General features: G+C 36.0%; 2 protein-coding genes across 2 annotated transcripts; both read right to left on the reverse strand.

Annotated features, from left to right (window-relative positions):
* Nucleotides 1-3,376: 3,376 nt before the first annotated feature.
* On the reverse strand, nucleotides 3,377-5,781 carry LOC107854299 (probable calcium-binding protein CML23). The gene has a single exon (XM_016699309.2). The coding sequence runs from the start codon at nucleotides 4,362-4,364 to the stop codon at nucleotides 3,747-3,749; it is 618 nt and encodes a 205-aa protein (XP_016554795.1). The 5' UTR covers nucleotides 4,365-5,781; the 3' UTR covers nucleotides 3,377-3,746.
* A 736-nt stretch (nucleotides 5,782-6,517) lies between these two features.
* LOC107873248 (brefeldin A-inhibited guanine nucleotide-exchange protein 2) lies at nucleotides 6,518-17,588 on the reverse strand. Its single transcript, XM_016720018.2, has 11 exons — nucleotides 16,065-17,588; nucleotides 13,818-14,135; nucleotides 13,358-13,703; nucleotides 12,830-13,252; nucleotides 12,454-12,743; nucleotides 11,730-12,003; nucleotides 10,345-10,844; nucleotides 9,929-10,250; nucleotides 9,362-9,740; nucleotides 8,544-9,229; nucleotides 6,518-7,393 (listed from the first exon to the last, which is right to left on the reverse strand). The coding sequence occupies exons 1-11, from the start codon at nucleotides 17,264-17,266 to the stop codon at nucleotides 6,782-6,784; spliced, it is 5,352 nt and encodes a 1,783-aa protein (XP_016575504.1). The 5' UTR covers nucleotides 17,267-17,588; the 3' UTR covers nucleotides 6,518-6,781.
* Between the last annotated feature and the right edge of the window lie 1,006 nt (nucleotides 17,589-18,594).

An 18,594-nucleotide genomic window follows, 5' to 3' on the forward strand; every position in this document is an offset into this window, starting at 1 on the left:
AAGAGGTGAGAGTAAAATGTCTTCCACCCCAGAGACGTGGGTGTAGACATTAAAATTTTGCGAACTCTACAAAAATAGTTCAATTTTGATTAGAGTTTTTGAGGGCTACTTTACCCTAAATCTAGCTTGATGACTACTCAACCTAAACCATAAATTATGCCTATATAAAGGGGGCAAATATCCCTTTAAAGAGGCATCTCCAGTATCCCACAAATTCACGAAATATTCACAAAGAGATCAAAGATCTGGAAAGTCCCAATAAATTCATGGGATATTCATAAAGATCAAAATCCTTTCTTCTTGATAATCAAATACCTCAAGATTATCAAATACCTCAAGAAAAAACCTTCCTTTCATGGATATCAAATCCAAATGTTCCTATATTTTTATTTGTGGTTGAAGTTTATTTTCCATTAATTAAATTATGTTAAAAACAAATTGCCACGCCCAGTGGGACCAAATCTGTCCTTCATATCTTCTCTTATAAATCAAATATGCAAATCTGTAGTCGTAGGATCGTAAAGATGGAAGCGGAACTTCAAGACTCGTCTTTGAGTTTCATCAAGTCTACACTCCGACAAACCTTGAAGCAGGGGGCATTTGTAGACATTAAAATTTTGTGGACTCTACAAAAAGAGTTTAATTTTGATTAGAGTTCTTGAGGGCTACTTTACCCTAAATCTAGCTTGATGGCTACTCAACCTAAACCCTAAATTATGCCTATATAAAGGGGGCAAATATCCCTTTAAAGAGGCATCTCCAGTATCTCACAAATTCTCGGGATATTCACAAAGAGATCAAAGATCTAAAAATTCCCAATAAATTCATGAGATATTCATAAAGATCAAAACCCTCTTTTCTTGATAATCAAATACCTCAAGATTATCAAATACCTCAAGAAGACAAGCCTTCTTTCATGGAGATCAAATCCAAATGTTTCTATATTTTTATTTGTTGTTGAAGTTTATTTTCCAAGAATTAAACTATGTTGGAAACAAGGAGATCAAATCCAAATGTTCCTATATTTTTATTTGTGCTTAGAGTTTATTTTTCATGAATTAAATTATGTTGGATACAAATTAGAATTTGTTGGACAGTAAAATTCTCGCAGACCTAAAATAATAATCGAGATGAGAAAAATACCGCAACAATCGATTTATTGATTTCAATAAGTGAGTGTTACAATCTCTATGATTCCTCTGATTCGCCTTTTCAACTATAAATTCAAGGGCTTCAAGCTTGATCTTGAACTTTAACTTGAACTTGACGGATTTGATCTTGACTTGTGCTTGAATCCAAGGGCTTGATAGCTTGTTCTTGAATCTTGCGGTCTTAATCTTGATCTTGAACTTGATTTGAAGACTTGATGAACTTGATCTCAACTTGTATTTGAATTCAAGGACCTTTGAGCTTGTTCTTGAATCTTGTAGTCTTGATCTTGAAGCTTGAACTTGTTCTTGAATCTTGAAATCTTGAGCTTGTTCTTGAACTTTGAACTCTTGATCTTGAAACTTGATGAACTGGTCTTGAATTCTTGAATTTGTAGAGAAATCTGTTGTTTTGATCCACGAGCTCTCTCTTGCTTCTTGTTAAACTTGTTCCTTTTCTGAATTATAAGACCCTATTTATAGTTGTAGGAAATAAAGAGTCATGATAAACATGAATTTCTTTTGACCAATCAGATTTAAGTGACATGACATTTCTTATGGGTTTTTAATTTACTGCATCATTTTGACACATGGCATGGTCCTATTGGCTCCTTCACTTGACTTGGCATGCCACATCATTTGACACGTGACGCTTATTTGGGCCTCTAGAATATGACAATAACGTGGGCTTAGTAAAGTGGGCTCATCATTTGTAGCCCAAATCAATGGGCTAGCCCAATAAAAAATTGGACTTTAATTAAATCCATATATGTTTGGACTTAAATAATTAATCTAATTATATTAATCCGCAATATTTATTTGGGACTAATATATTTTAAATTTAATATTGTCCGACTTTTATACGGATTTGAATTTAATAAAATTGGATCGCCCACAGTGGGTTCTCGAACCACACTAGCAACACTAGTATTTTTATTTTTTACTCTTTGTCTTAAAATTCTGAATCCACGAACTTAAAATTCTGACTTCGCCTCTGGACATCAATGTATGTTTGATTATGGTTATCCAAAAAGAGGAAGGGAAGAAGAAAGGGGGTCTTATTTTTTCTTTTGTTTATTATTTTTTCTTTTTTTAATTTTTTCTTCTTGTTTTTGGAACTGTTGAAAGCAATATGCATTATTTACCACAAAACTTTGTTCAACTAATCTAGTTACTTTATAATTGTCACCTGATAAGCTAACTAATCAAGGTCAGAAGCGTTTAAAAATAATGAATTTTAATTAGTCTTCCATTTGATGAAAATTTGTGGATAAAGAGATATGGAGAGAATTGGTTGTGTCCCTTATTCTCTTTATTCTATATTTTTTTTATACTCCCTCCGTAGTGCATCCTATTTTATGTTTCGTTTTTGATAAGTTCAAGAAATAAGTGATGACTTTATAAAGTTTACAAAATTGCTTCAATATTTATTTTTTAATTATCTTTTTCTTATTAAGTAGAATCCCAACAAGAATAAAACGAGAACGAAAGAAAAGATGATATTTTCTTTTTGAGACGGATCAAAAATAAAACCATGATACATAAAATGGGACCGGGGAGTAGCACATTTTCATTTTTATATAGAAAATATACCTTTAAAAAATTATTTTTTCTATTCATTTGCAAATGATCAAAATACTACTATTAATTTTATGGGTATATTTTGTCTCCACCTGCGACAATAGTGGTAACAACAGTATTGATATTTTCTTGCTGTTACATCCTTTGAAAGCATATCACACTTGACACGTGTCTCGTGATAAGGCAGCTAATAAATGCTCCTGTTTGTATTAGGTATACTCTGTATATACTACACTCATCCAACACATTCATTTTCCTTTATCTCCACTTGATACGAAATTTAAAAAAATAAAAAAAAAATTAAATAACGTAATATTAAATTAAAAATATATCAAATATACTAAATTGTCCTTCAATCTTGTGATCTTAAATATATTATATAAAAAGTTAAAATTAAAAAATTAATAAAAGAAAAGAATTATTTATTTTAAAATAAACTAAAAAAAAAAATAGGTTATTTTTTTTAAACGGAGGGGGTAATATTTTGGAGGCAATAAAAGTCCAAGCTTAACAAAATTGACGAGAAAAAAATCACAAGCCTGAGAATACCAAGCCTTTATCTAATACTAATAATGATTACAAGAAATGTTCAACCTTCATTAGTGGACATGCAAATGAAGAAACAAATAACCAAATTAGTCGAGGTATGTGTAAGCTGAACGATCAGCCAAAAACACATGAAAAAGAACACAAACAAAGGCATCAAAGATACAACTTGGAAAGAGGAGTATTATGCTAATCTGGAGTAGCTGATTAATTGCTTTCAAAACATTGATATCATCCTACCTTAAAACCTGTAGTGAAAGCTGCACAAATTCTGAACACTAAATAATCCAACAACAAAAGGACTTCAAAGACACAAATTAACTCACTTGTTTGAAGAAATCTCATCAACAAGAACTAGTGAACTACAACTACTAAGGCTCAATCCTCCCTAGCAAGTCCGGGATCAGGCGAACCTCACTGTCTATGGCACTCCCTAAACAAAACAGATAGTAGTAAAATAGATTATGTGGACTAAATATTGCATCCAGCAGCCATCATTTGTTTAAACTCTTCAAAATTAACAAATCCATCACCATCTTTATCAACCCCTTTAATCATTCTTCTACACTCTTTAACACTGCAATTTACACAACCAAGACTAATTAGAACTCTCCTCAACTCCTTAGCATCAATAAGCCCATTTTTATCAGCATCAAACACAAGAAAAACTTCTCTAATTAACTCATCAATATCCTTGACAGAATCACCAAAGACTTGATCTTTTGCCACTCCCATGATATTCAAGAACTCATCCAAATCCACAAGTCCATCCCCATCACAATCCATTTCTTTTACCATTACTTCAGCTAATTCCTCAGCAGATTTCAATTCTTGATGATGATGTCCAAGACTCAACAAAATCTCTTTTAGCTCTAAAGGAGATATCTTTCCATCTCCATTTGCATCAATGAATTTAAAGACTAATTTCAGTTGACTAGACAACTCCATAGCTGCAAAACCTGATAACCAACTGAAATCAGAAACTGTTCTCCTTGGTTTCTTTTTCCCTTTCTTTAAGTACTTGAATTGTCCAAGAAATTTCCCAACTGAGTTATTCAAAGACTTGAACCATATTCTAAAAGAATCCATGGAATTCTTGAAGAGTAAAGGAAGAGTGATTAATTGGCAAGTAGAATTGAAGAGAAATGTATGTAAGGGTGGAATTTGGGAAAAGTAAACTGAGTTATTTGTCACTTTCTAATCATATACAATAGCCCTATGACTGGTCCTACAGGAACTAGCCTATATTTTCTAAGTACTCAAAAGTGAATAAATAGTGAAGCTACTTTTGCAAGTTAGTAATAAGTAGCAGAAAATAGAAGAGGAAGAAGTCATGCCGTGGTGTGGGGTGTAGACTAATTCCTAGTGGGATATACAAATAATCCTCTTAAAAATTGCCGGCAATATTTGTCATCATGGTTGCGAGAGCTAGAATTTTGAGTTTATGCATTTTAAATTTTAAGCCAATTTATTAAGTTTCGAATAAATTATTTTACATATATTAAAGGAGTTTTTCTACACATACAAAATACGAGGCGATGCAAGTGTGCTAAATTTTTTCTGCTTTTCAGTTCACATTTTTTTTCTTTTTTTGGGACCTTGGAGTCTCCGTTTGTGAAAGAATAAGGTGCTTGAGAAGATGTTAGTGAGCAATCTTTTTGGTGTTTACATGTCAGACGGCAAAATTTTAACATCATTTTCCAATAGCAAGAGAAAGTAATTCAGATTCTTTAGGGACCAAGGTGTAACACTATAGAAGTCACATAGTAGTAGTAGCAATTATATATCCCTATTCCTTTCTCCATCCCATTTTGAACCATTCCCAAATCTAACTAGACATAATTAGATCATTCATTTGTCAATACTGTATTAATTTTCAAATATCCAGAAGCTTGGTAAGTTACAACAACTGTCCTCTTATCAAAATACCAGTAAGACCACTCATAACACGTTCACAAAATTGGTTTGAAACTTTGTCACCTTTTCACATTGATATCTAGAAGAAGAAACTTTAGAAATTATTATTGGACCAAGTTGGTTAGGTCTTTCGGTCATTACAGAATTACAAATGAAATATTCATTAACTTATTCGAATAGTAGGGACTAGGAAAATTGGCGCAACAAGTTCCCCATATTTTACGAAAGTTGATTGAGACTTCAGGGTCAAGCACTTAGAAAATGTTCAAAAGTTCCCTGGGTAAATGAAAACTCAATTTTCAAATGATAGGACCATAAGAAAGCACTATGTTAACAATACACTCGGGTCGTTTGGTTTGAAAATGGTTATCCCGGAATAAAATAAAAGAACACATTTTCCTTTATTTGGTTGGAGGGATACATCCAACCCAGGATAACTTATTCCACCCTTTTCCCCTTAGTCCCGGGTTAACTTATCCCATATATATGGTGGGATAACTCATCCCGGTATTAGTTATCCCGGGATAACCATTTTCAAACCAAACGACACATATAAGATAGGAAAATTACTCTTCTTCCCCAATGACACGGAAAGTATCTCGCGTTCAAGATACTACAGATACTCCATAGCACTTTTTCATCTATTTCCTTTTTTGAGAACCAGCAAAACTATATGCTCGTGGCAGAATCAATTGGAATGTGCATATATCTAAAATAGGTTGATAATGACGTAAATTGTCATCAGTGTCAATATCTGCTTTGAGACTAAACACAGTAATATACGCTATTGCAGAAGGAAAGTACTGCAAACAGCACAAATCTCAAACAACACAAATCAGATAAATCTGCAGAAATCTACATAAACAGAAGTTGATAATAGCAGCAGCTGTGATTGCAAGTAGATAAAAGGAATATACACATATGCAAAACACTTCAATGTAAAAGGATACAAAACAATATGGGAGCTAACCACTCAATGGTATCTATATTTTTCAACAAAATGTCTATAACAGAAAAAGGGAAACAGGTTCAGAAACTAGTTGGAAAGTGGAAACAGTTTAATCTCCACAGTTACTCTTCGTCCTATAACAGGGAACTATTTTTCACCATCAGAAATAAACTTTTAAAAAAAGTAACCATCAATCTAGCATACGCATACCTGTGCATCAAAGACTAACATCTTTCTCTTATAACCAACGGAATCGCCATGGATGTCTTATACTGCTTCAGAGCTGTAAAATCAAACATTAACTGCCAAACCTCTACAACTAATCAGATAAACAAAGCCGACAAAGTAATTCTGAGCCAATACAGAACAAGCAATCTTTAGGCATGAAATTGCTCATATATTATAGAGGAAAATGCTACACATACAACATCCGAACTCCTGCTCTAATGACTCTACAAAGAGCAAAGCCCCTTAATATATTGCAGAAGGTTCTAAATGCCTGGGCATATAAACAATCACTAGCTTCTGAAGCACCGAAACTAACTTTCTGCAATATTAGATGATAGCAAAATTTGCAAAAATACAAGAAATATTACCATATATCGCCCAAAAAAAGAAAAAACAAATGAGTACCCTAAGCTCAACATGATCGAAGCAAAACAGGACCCACGGATGAGCTGAGCATATCACTCAGGGCTAACTGGATCTCATTTGAGCCATGCTCACAACTTATCAAGCTTGAAAGTAATGGGAAGAAGCCAGACAAGTTTTTCTCAAATGACGCATCTCCTAAACTACACATTGCCTGGAGAGTTGCAATAACAAGAGGTGCACGTGCAGCCAACTCTCTCCTTCTACCAGAACCCAGGGGAATTAACCAACGAAGCTGTGCACCAAGAGATGACTCAGACATTTGTCCTGAACGTGCAATTTCAATATAGAAGTGTAAGACCTCTCTGCAAAGGTTGACGAGGTAAGTTTCCACTTCAGAATCTTCAAAACCAGTAGGTTTATCTTGCACAAGATTTTGTAAAAATGAGAGGCAAATTTGATAAGCCTCATTCTCAAGCCGTAATAATGGAGGGTCCTGCATTTGGGTCATGGAACTGAACTGTAGCAGCTTTGACCGCAGTGTCGTGTCACTGTTTATCGTATGAGCATGAGATGCCACACCGTGCATCGCATCAAAGAGGACAATGATGTTTTTGCTAGACAGCTGAGGTCTGTACATGTTGTAGATCTCCATCACAGCCTGCAATGCGCAAGAGATCATTATGGTAGAAATTAAATTTCCCGGATTTACACGAAAACAGGAATAATCAAATTTACCATACAAGATTTCCAATAATGTCAATGTTCTTTCTGAAGACATGACCTTAAAGAAAGCAACAACAAAAATACAAACCGAGTGCAAGTAGATACCTAGAAAAGAATGCAAACCCACACCAAAAATACGGACACTATCATATCAAAGATCTTCCAACGGAATTCTGAGATACATTACTAATCTCATGCTACAGGGATCAGCAGTAGAAAGATTGTCCGAAATTTGAGAAAGGCATCGAGAGTTCGTAGTCTTAGTCGATTGTAATTTGATTCTGTTTCCCCAATATTAGTCAATACATAAAGTGAAACTATGATGAAATAAAATTGGTACCAACTTCGAGAAGGTGCAACTAGTTAGCTGTAAATATCAAGATAAACTAATATAAACTTCAGATTGATTAAACACTGTGAGAAAAATAACAAGCCTGTTTTGACAACTCTTGAATTATAATGGTAGGGCGTTTATCGAATGGAGTAGCTAAATATCTTACCCAATCTTCATCAAATTACTCCAAGGTATATCCTTCTAGACAATTAAGACTAGCATCTACTTCCAACATAAATTTGTTATATATATATGTCTAACTTAAGACTAGAATCAACAGGAGCACACCAAACTTACATGTGTCCAAAGATTCTAACCGCGCGTATACATTCAGCAACCAAATCCTATAAAACAACCCCATATTTCTCCCACTTATTTGACACATTATCCACCTTCTTTGTGTCTAACCATGTCAAGTCAAACCACAATATATTTAAAAGATTTTTCAAACACTACAACGATCATTGGGCTTTTTGAGTCCATATTATTTGTTTTTATGAAGGAACGTGAAGCAATTTTCTGATTAAGCCCTTTTATCTTGTACCCCTAAACATAGTGTAGAGCCAGCCATCTTTACTCGCTTCAGGAGAGAATACATAAATTATTACTGTTTTGATAATAACTGGCGGTGATATTTGATCCCAAGACCTGAGGCTTGGTCTGATACTAAGGTTGAAGTCTGTGACCATCTCTAAGCTAGAGAATACATAAATGAATTAGAACTAAACCCAGTAGTGGCTTTGCTAGATACCTGAATTAATAATAGCTGAACAGCAGCCCTACACTTCACATCAGAAATAGCATCATATAGACGGTGCCTCCTCAGGTTTTCCAAGTCCTCGTCTGGAGTATCTGTCTCAGTGGTTTCTGCATTGTCATTCTCGGCCATATCTTCTTCCTGGGACCAATAATTGTTATTTTCATTGAGAAGAAAAGAGAAGTCAGGAATAGTTGCATTAGCCGCTTCTTTAAGGGACAAAACCACTTCAAGCCATTTATCTTCAGAGAAGAGATTCCCAGCATTGCTCATAAGACGGACAAATGCAGCAATGCCAATACCAGCAAGGCTCTGATGAGGACGCTTGACAAAATTCACCAATAAGAACAGCACTTTCTTCAGAAGTGGATTGACTGTGTTATAAAATTTAACAAAGAGATCTACAACCAGTTGGAGTGCCAGTGTGCAGGTCTCATAAAGCCATGCATCTTGATCAGGCTCACCGTCTTCAGCATCAATTCCATGTGCAGGTGAGTTTTCACCTGAAGGATCAATCGTATGCCGAACATAGTCAAAGATGGGAAATAGAACAGACTCAAACACCCTTTCCCATAATGATAGAGAGAAATGGTGCCCATAATTGCGTAAGGTATCAAACAGCACTTGCAGAGCGCTCTTTCTGATTTCAGGCCTCGGGTCAAAGCTAAGTTCAGATAGTCCTGCAAGAGAAAAAGAGTAATTTCTAAAATAATTGTACCGAATGTTGACCTGAACTTGTCTTACTATGAAAAAGAGAGCATATGATTTGCAGGAATGAGATCTTGGTCTAAGTCAAATGTCTTTGTCCTTACCAGCCAACAGCGGAAACCAGAAATAAAGATGATCGTCCTTATCTGTCAATTCTCCATTTTCAATGCTGTGATCTTTCCCTTTATGAGGTGATGATGGTGAAATCTTCGCAGAAGTTTCTTTGTCCTTGTTCCTTGAGGAGCCAAGATCACCTTCAGCAAGTTTTGCCGCACATAAACGAAGGAAAGCAATGGCATTGAGACTAATATCTTTGTTGAACCTACTATTAGTGAATGCAACAAGGCAATTAACACAGTCTGTGAATGTGGTGGTCTCAGTCTCCGTAATATATGGAAAATAATCTCGCACAATCTTTTCCATTATCTCGAAAGCTAACAACACAATGTTTTTATGGTCATCATAAGCAGCAGTTGTGAAGACCTGAAAACATTGGGGAATCAGAAAAAGAAGCAAAGAGCATCAGGTCAAAAGAACAAATGAGAAATTTAAGAAAAGAACGCATACACAGTATTAACATGCAATCCATAATGAAGCAAAGATCAAAAGATGGTCTATACTACTAACAATTTCAAAATAATCCATGGCAAGATAAGGGAAAAATTTGATACCATGAACATGCTCTTCCACCCGGACTTCACATGATTGACTCGAGACAAAACCATTTGAGAGACACATCTGATGATTAATTCTCTGATCTCCACGGCACTACTCTTGCGCATAACAATCACAAAAGGCTTCATAAACTCATTCTGAAAATTATAGTTAGCCAATTCTTCTCTCTCCAAGAACTTCATTGATAACTGACGTAAAGAATCCATTGCAAAAATGGCAATTGAAAGATTTTCAGAGCAGCCAATGGTCACAAAAAATTCACCAAGGACATGCCAGATTTTTGTCCAAACAAATCTGATACGATTCATGTTGTAGTGCCTGTTCAACAAAATGAATCAATAGCTCCGTTAGTTATCAGGAAGCAAACAGGAAAGTAAAAATACACTTCATGTCAAGAAACCAAAGGACTTACGCAATCTCAACTATCTTTGTGAGACTAAAAACCCTTGGATCTGAAGTAGAACGTAATTCTTCCATAGAGACTTTGCATAAAGCTTTCACAAAGTCCACTATAGCCTCACTGTTTAATTTCTGACTCCTTATGAATATGCGGTTCATTTCACCAACTTGTTCCAACATGTTTAAGTTAGAGACCAAGTTGTTCATCTGCTCAGATGTGATGCCTGCAGAAGCACTGCCACCAATACCAGCACTATCGTATGAACCCCTTCTCATAGCTGCAGCTGCACTTTGAATCTTCCCAGGACCTTTCTTTTTCAGGACAGGAAGGATGTGAGACTTAGCTTGTTTTGACTTGTCAAATTCATTCTGAGGAAGTGCAAAGAAAGTTGCATCTGGAGGGGCACCCTCCCCCAAGAGATGCAAATGTTCAAACCGAGAAACACATGTCAGAATGTGTTCCCATGCCTCCTGTAAGTAGTTGCCATCTTCATCTGCGATTGTAACTATTGCCTGTTAAACAAAAAGGAAACATAATGAGTTTCCCATGTTCAGTTGGTTTTCTCAAGGAAAACAAGTTCCTTGAGAATGAGGAAAATGACTTCGCTAGTGGAAGTAGGTGAAAAAAAGTATCACGAGTGGCATTCCACATTGATTGAGAATAGTTGTTGACAAATGGTTACAACTCATAATTTTCTAGGAATGAAGATTAAAACGATTTTGACATAGAGAAGTCTAAATTCATTTATGTATAAAAATGTGGTGAAACTATCCTTTGACACATTATATATTATGCCTAAAAGAAAGCTTAAAGCCACAATTAAACTACGCTCATTGCCCAACTCTATGGCAATTACTTTGATTCGAACATTATTTCAGGTTCATAACATCTTGCTCCATATATCAATGGAGTCATGGTTTTACAAGCTAATAGGGGTAGGCTCAACTAATGAAAACTAGCACAACTTTACCCCATAGAAGGTACGTTAGCTCAATTAATCAATTCCACCGATTTATCATGACAATCAGTTCCACAGAACACACAATACCCATCGTGTACGACACAAACCAAATCTGTTACTCACTCTTAACTTGTTAAAAATTTATAATGCCGACTTCCTAATGTTACAAAACTGTATTAGTAGCTGCCAACACTGAGGAAGTCTTCTAGGTGAATCATTCACTTTGATGCTGGAGTTCATATAAGTCATTAGCTCAGGGGAAAACAATCCTGACAACAATGCATACATCCATGGTTTGATGAATATAATGTGTGGCCTCTATTACCCAAAAAAAAAAAATGCATAGCTGATAAGATCACCAAAATGAGATTTGCAACGAAAAGATCAACTAGTACAGTAGAAGCACAGGCATGCAAAAGCAGGAGCAAACACAAACCTTGATTGCCTCTATGTTTTTCTGTTTTATGTCTGCAGGTGAGTGAAGAGAAGTGAATTTCGCAAGAGAAGTCACAAAAGCATCCCTATGTGTTTTCATGGACATTGCAGCAGTGACATGGATTGCACAACGGAATCCTTCCAAACACAGAGCTATCACAACACCGTCGTCAGTTTGGTCAAGAGGAACACTAAAGGCAGCCAACATCGGAGCCCAGCAAACCTCAACCATGAATCTGAGGATCACCACATCTGTTGCAGCATAATAAACTGACCTGCAAATGCAAGTTGACTTCAATTTTCAAGGTGATCTATGTTAACCACGCAATGGAATGAAGGCGATACACAAGATTGACAATGAATAGTGAATAAATTACATATTCTTTCTCTGTAAAAGATAGAATAAGCATAGATATTATAACATATGCTTCTAAAGCTTCCTTGTCAATAAGAATGTGTCGAGATTGATCTAACAAAAAAGTACAGTAAATATCATCATTTTTCTGCAGCAGATTGATACATTATTCTCTTCAATTTTTATTTGATAAACCAGATGGATAAGCTATTCCTTTAAAGCTATCACTTTAATATCTTCACAAGAAACTGCTACAGAGGGTTAAAAAGGAGCGGTTAAGAATAAGGACAGAATAACGGAAGTAAGATAATACTTCAAAAATGTAACTCTGCAGGTCCAAGCATAGAAGAATTATCTAAGTGAATCTTACTCGGATTTGCGAGCTTTCTCTTTGAACTGCTCCTGCATGTGTCTGACAAGATCATCACTAGTCTCCATACTTTCATCTCCTCGCTTACGGACAACAATATTCAAAATATTGTCTAAACCTAAAATCCTGTTAGAGTTCAAAGACTGTTTTTGTTGGAGAGCCAAGTTATCATCTTTCATTTTAATTTCATTTCTCGATATCCTCTCAAACAAAGATCTTAAATACTCCTCCGGCACATCCTTTCCATCATCAATTCCGCGATTGTTCCTAATAAAATCATCAGCTGACATCTACAGAATGTAAAACAGGATATAAGACGGATTTACTGGAAATGGGCAGAAGCAAACAGTCATCTCCTGCAAAATGGAAAGTGTACCTTGGTCTTGACCATAGGATTATGGGCATCAGTGTTGAGCAATATAACTGAGTAAGCAAGGACATAGGCAGTGTCTGCACTACTAAAAACTTTAGGATTGCATTTACAGTACCGTTCAGCAAACTTTTCCATGATTCGATCAATCTTCTGTGCCTCACCAGGCAATCTGAATCCTTGTAGAAAGGCCCTGATGGCCTCATCAAACTCCTTTCCTTGGAAATCAAAGGAATCCACATACGCATGCATTACTTTCAATGCTAAGTCATCCCTTTCCCCCAGGTAATCACCTATTAAGGTCTTATTCAAACCAGAGGCATCTTTAAGAAATGCCGCAATTTCTTCTGGTGAATCTCCCACTTTATTAGCATTAATCAGGAATTCAATGCCTTTCTTGGGTTTCCTATTAAACAGAGATATACCTTCCTGCACAATTTTCAAATTAGAATATGTCCCAGACACTGCTCATGACAATTCTTTTGGCAATCAGAATACTTACTGGTCAAAAGAACAAATATATTCATCACCTACCTGAAGTTCAAGCTTGTAAGCGCGACGCTGCTCAATTGTAGAAACATCAGAAACTTCACTAGAGGATTCAGAATGAGAATCTGATACTTCAGTAGGCTCATCCTCGTTGCCATTTGCAATGGGAAGAATCCCAGGTTCAGAGTTACTGTCAGGTGCCTCATACTTTTTGGTTGAAAGAGGATCTGCAATACGCAAGTGTTTGTTCATCCAATCTCCCAAAGACTTCAGTATAGCCACTAAGCACCTCATTGCTTCTAGCTTCATGGTTGATTCTTGTGGTGGCAAAAGTGTTGTTGTAGTACCAGGAGGTACACCTTGAGCAGTTTTAAGAAGCCCATTGACCATTCTGAAAGAATTTTGCAGATAATAAAGGAGGAATGCGAAAGATTGGAATTTAAAATCACACTCTGGTTGAAATTTTTTTAACTAAATAATACAGACAATAGGATTTGAAAGATACCTCTCAAATATGTTTGACGAATTGACATCACAATCATAATTGAGGAATATATCAACTAGAATCTGTGAATCAATGCAAAGCCTCTCAAGAAATCGAAGCACTATCATTTTCTGTTGGAAATTTGGTTGAGCAACATTTTCCAATACCCTAAGAACAATCATGGGAAAGAAAACTCCAATTTCTGCCTTGAGGCCAGCTCTAAATCTTGCAACCAGACTTATAAAAATTGAGCATGAAAGCTGGAAGACAATCATGAGGCTTGAAGCACTGTTTTTCAACAGTGACAAACACAAGTACTGCTTAATAGCACCTAAAAACCTGTAAGAATTTTTAAAACAGAATAAGCAATTAAAACCAAAAATAACGAAGATCAGAGAATTTATTGTAATTGGAAGATGCAAAAGAAGTTCCCTTGCTGATTGCAGTATGTCAAAGATTCAGTCAAGCCAAGACATTTCAAATAAAAAGATGTTATGAGACTTACACATCAAACCAGTGGACGACCAGAAGGAAAAAGTTATTGCCAAAACCAAGCTAACAGAAATATGAGAAATTGTGACTACTCATTGACTTGTGCTTTATAAGTGAAAGGAAAACCACCATCATAACTTGAACACGTCATGGTGCATGCCCAAGCGCAACTGCCGGGGTATTGTCCGCTTTGGACTGACCCCTTTGCGCCACCTCAAGGCTTTCGGGTCTTATGGTTTTGTCCCCTTAAGAATAAACCCAGAACGTGTCTCGATAGTTAGAATCGTGAACTCACCTCTATATAGACGCCTAACTTTCCCCTATTCTAATTTGGGATTTACCTAGGGCAAACTTCACAGCAAACCCCCTTTCGAGTTCAACTGCCAGCAGTTCATGAGCTGTTACGCAGCGGTCCAGGATATAACTAAGAAATAGACTGTAACAGTAACTAGTAATTGATGACAGAAAGCAGTTTCTCTAAGTAATCATACCTACAATTAGTAGCTAATATTAACTAGCTACGATCACGTAATTTGGGCTTGCTCCTTTCATCGTTTCAAATCCTAGGACAGTAAGATTGGAAAGTCTCAAGCTTGTACAAGTTATAATAGCTATGTAGAAAACTATAAATCATCTTAATAGACAAGAAATGTGAAGTATGAACAATCTCATTAACCGAAGAGACACCTAAGGAGTGTCACCCTTACGAAGTAACGGGGTCATAAAAGTACACCATTAATTAAAAAACAGGTGTTGCAAAAAAGTCGGGAGGTTTCTGTTCCTCATGACATTACTCATAGCATTACCAACAGACCTCGAGAGTGCAATCCTTGATTTACAAAAACGTAATTCTTCCCCCAAAGATAGCATTGAAGGATGTCAAATTCAAGAGCTCTCCACATTAACAAAGGAAGCCTAAAGAGCTGTTCAGCAGAATAAGCTTTAGGTTTGACAGCTTCAAATAGTTCAGGATATCCAAATCACAGAAAGATGAACGTTTGTCAGAAACATCATAGTGTTATGCAACTCTATATGTTTCCCCAACTAAGTGGAAGCACATGATCATGATCGAACATGAGCTGAGTGACAACAGTGAGCTTCCACTCCCCAACGTAAGGTAAGATACGACAACTCTTTTTTCTCCTCTTTTCTTTTAGTTGATTTAGTCAGTGTAGCCTTGGAGACGTTGTCCAAGCAAGAAAAGGTCACTTTCAAACTTTTAGCAGCACAAAAGGCATAGATACTCATATGTTGACAGTTGATTTATATTTTGAAAATTCTTTTTATTCCCTGGGAATAGTCTAAAAGCTATGCTACCAAGAATACGTAAACCAAAGAGATGGTGACTACAGAGTGAAATAGGAAAAGGAAGGCTATACCATTTCAAAGACAAATGAAGATTAAAAAAGAAGTTGGAAAGTAATTGGACTCATTGTATTACAAAGTGAGCAACTTTTTGGACTCTTTGTATATTGGTTGGTAATACCTCAGCTTAAGAGCATACAAGAGCAACAAATAACTTTTTTTTTTCATTTGAAGCATTGAGAACAGTACTTTGCAAATACCTATTCAAAAAAGAAAAGTGCTTTACAAGTTAGATCAAGTAGCAAAATTAGATGTGTGCCATTTACACATTTATGCAACAAAAAATGAACCAATGACAGAAAAACAATACTTAGAAATAAGAACCATTGTACAGTTATTAGAATATAGACGAGCAATTACACAAGTAATTGAGGTATAGAAAAGATTTAAATCAAAATGGAAGGTAAATACCTGTCACTTGTCCTAAATACTGCTCCAGCATTCTCCAACAATATCTTGAGCAGCTCCAACGCCACAATCTTGCCCCTCATTAACTGTGGATCTGCTGCTGCCTCCTTGGGCGGGGTCTTCATTGAGAGCTTACATAAAGCTCTGAACACCAAGAATGCATCCCTTCTCAACTTATTCCCAATTTGAACCTCCAAATCATCATCCCTTTCTCCTTCCCCGTCCACCAGCTCTCCTTTTCGCCCTTCCAACGCCGTCTTATACATGCTAATCTCCCAATACTTCGCATCCAACATATCTTTATCTGTGGAATCCAACAAATCAGCAGGATTAGTCGACTCCACGGTTGAGGTAGTTGTCTCAAAAGCCCCATCATGAGCACCAGTAGTAGTAGCACCAACCCTCGGAGTCCCTGCATTGAAAACCCCATCAATATCCTGCAACACTTTGGTTATAAACCCCTGAACAAACAATGTCATTGATCCATCAGCATCCGCTTTTTCAGCTGGTTCCATTAACTCCGCAACAACAATAGGCTGCAATGGCACGGTAGACGAATCCGCCTCCATTCTCCGAAAAACAATCACCAACATTTGTACCAATGAAGCCTTAGCCGTCGTCTGATTCACCACATTCTTGCTCTCCAAATAAATATCATAACACGTCCTAACAACCTGCAACAAAGAATCCCCATGTATTCGAATCGAAACCGACGTTACAGCAGATAAAATAGTCTTAATTACAAGCAATTCCACGGCATCATCACCCAAATCATGACATTTACAAACAGACTCAATCAATTTGACTAGAAACTTAGCATCTGGACCCCCGGTAGGGTCCGCTTCACCCCTAAGATAACCATGAGCAATGAGCTTCTGCACAGCATCAAGCGCAGCTTCAGCAATCTTCAGATGACCCGAACCCGCAGCGTTTATCAAAGGGCTAAGAATAAGCTCCGAATCATTGAACGAAAGATCTAGAAGAACTCCAGGATGCGCTGCCGAATCGGGATCGGATTGAGCAGAGGGGGAAGTGGGCGGGGTTGAAGACTGCGAGTTCGGATTCGGATTCGTAAGAAATTCGATAACGGATTTGCATTCGTGAGATAACTTTGAGTGTTTACGCCACGATCCATTCTTGATAATTTTCTCAAGGGCTGGGATAAGCGCTTGCTTTAGCCGGGAATCGGCTTCCGAAGAAGCCATTCCCGAGTCGGATTAAGCTGGATCTGAATTCACCAGTGGCCCGGCGGCGTGACGGTGGTTGCGGCGGCGATAGTGGTGGCCAGAATGTGGATCGGGTGGAGGAGAATTGAGTGACGGGAGTGATGGAAAGTGGAGAGAATCTAGATCGCGATGGGTATTTTTTTCATATAGTAATATTATCAAACAGGTGGTGTGTAGCCCGATGATTAGACCATGGAGAAAGCAAAATGAACATGGTGGTTGCTTCGTATTTTAGGAAATTTGATTGGAAAAAGACATTAGTAGTACCCTACTATATGAATGTCAAATGAAATTTCCCTTTTAAAACTAGGATGTTCACATTTAGGACCTGTGAATATTGTTGGGATATTAGTATTTAGATTCAAATATTAAATAATTAAAATTATTTTTGAAAAAATTATCTGAATACTTGTAATTTAGTTTAATTTAAAAAATTATAAAATAATTTAAATAAGATTCACAAATATTAGATTATGAAATGATAGTGGCGATTGTGCTGATAAAGGTAATCTTAGTGGTTGTTATCAATGGTGGTGGTATTTGATGATTGGTGATGATGATTGACGATAACGTTGCTAGACTAATAGTAATAATTGGCAGTGATAATAATTGTGTCAGTTATTTCCTTCGCTTATCATTAGTTATTTATTATTATTGACTTGACGCACATCTTAAAGAAATAATGCATAATAAGGTTAATTTGAATATATCATTCTTTAAGTATAACAGATTTAATACTTTTTAAAATGCACTGAATAATGAATGATATTTAATAATAATGAATAAAATAGACACAAAATGACCAATTATTTATTGATTTTTCAAATTACACAATTTTTATTGAATATTTTATTTTAATATACCAGACAAGAAAAAAAGAATAAGAAAATAGTGACTAATGATAGTGATAGTGATTAGCTGTAGTTGTTTGAGGCGATAATGGTGGTTGTTGTAACAATTATTGTATTGTAATAATTGATAAGGCAGTGATTGGTGTTAGTGGCGACAAAGTTGTGATTAGTATTTGGTGATGGTGATAGTAGTAATAAAGTTGTAATTGAAAGTATTTTGGTAATGGGATGATCGATCGGTAGTTATAGTAATATCAATGGTGACAGATTTAATGGTAAAAAAAAATTAATTTAATAATATTAAAATTTTATTTAAAATTAAGTAATTAAGATACGTTAAATTATAGTAAAATCATAAATGCACCTAATGACCTGATGAATGAATCATTCAAATTAGGTGAAGAATACTTGTTGATTATTGTAATTTATACGTGTAAATATATTCATACTGAAGAC

Source organism: Capsicum annuum, chromosome 1 (genome assembly GCF_002878395.1).
Source record: "Capsicum annuum cultivar UCD-10X-F1 chromosome 1, UCD10Xv1.1, whole genome shotgun sequence".
NCBI lineage: Eukaryota > Viridiplantae > Streptophyta > Magnoliopsida > Solanales > Solanaceae > Capsicum > Capsicum annuum.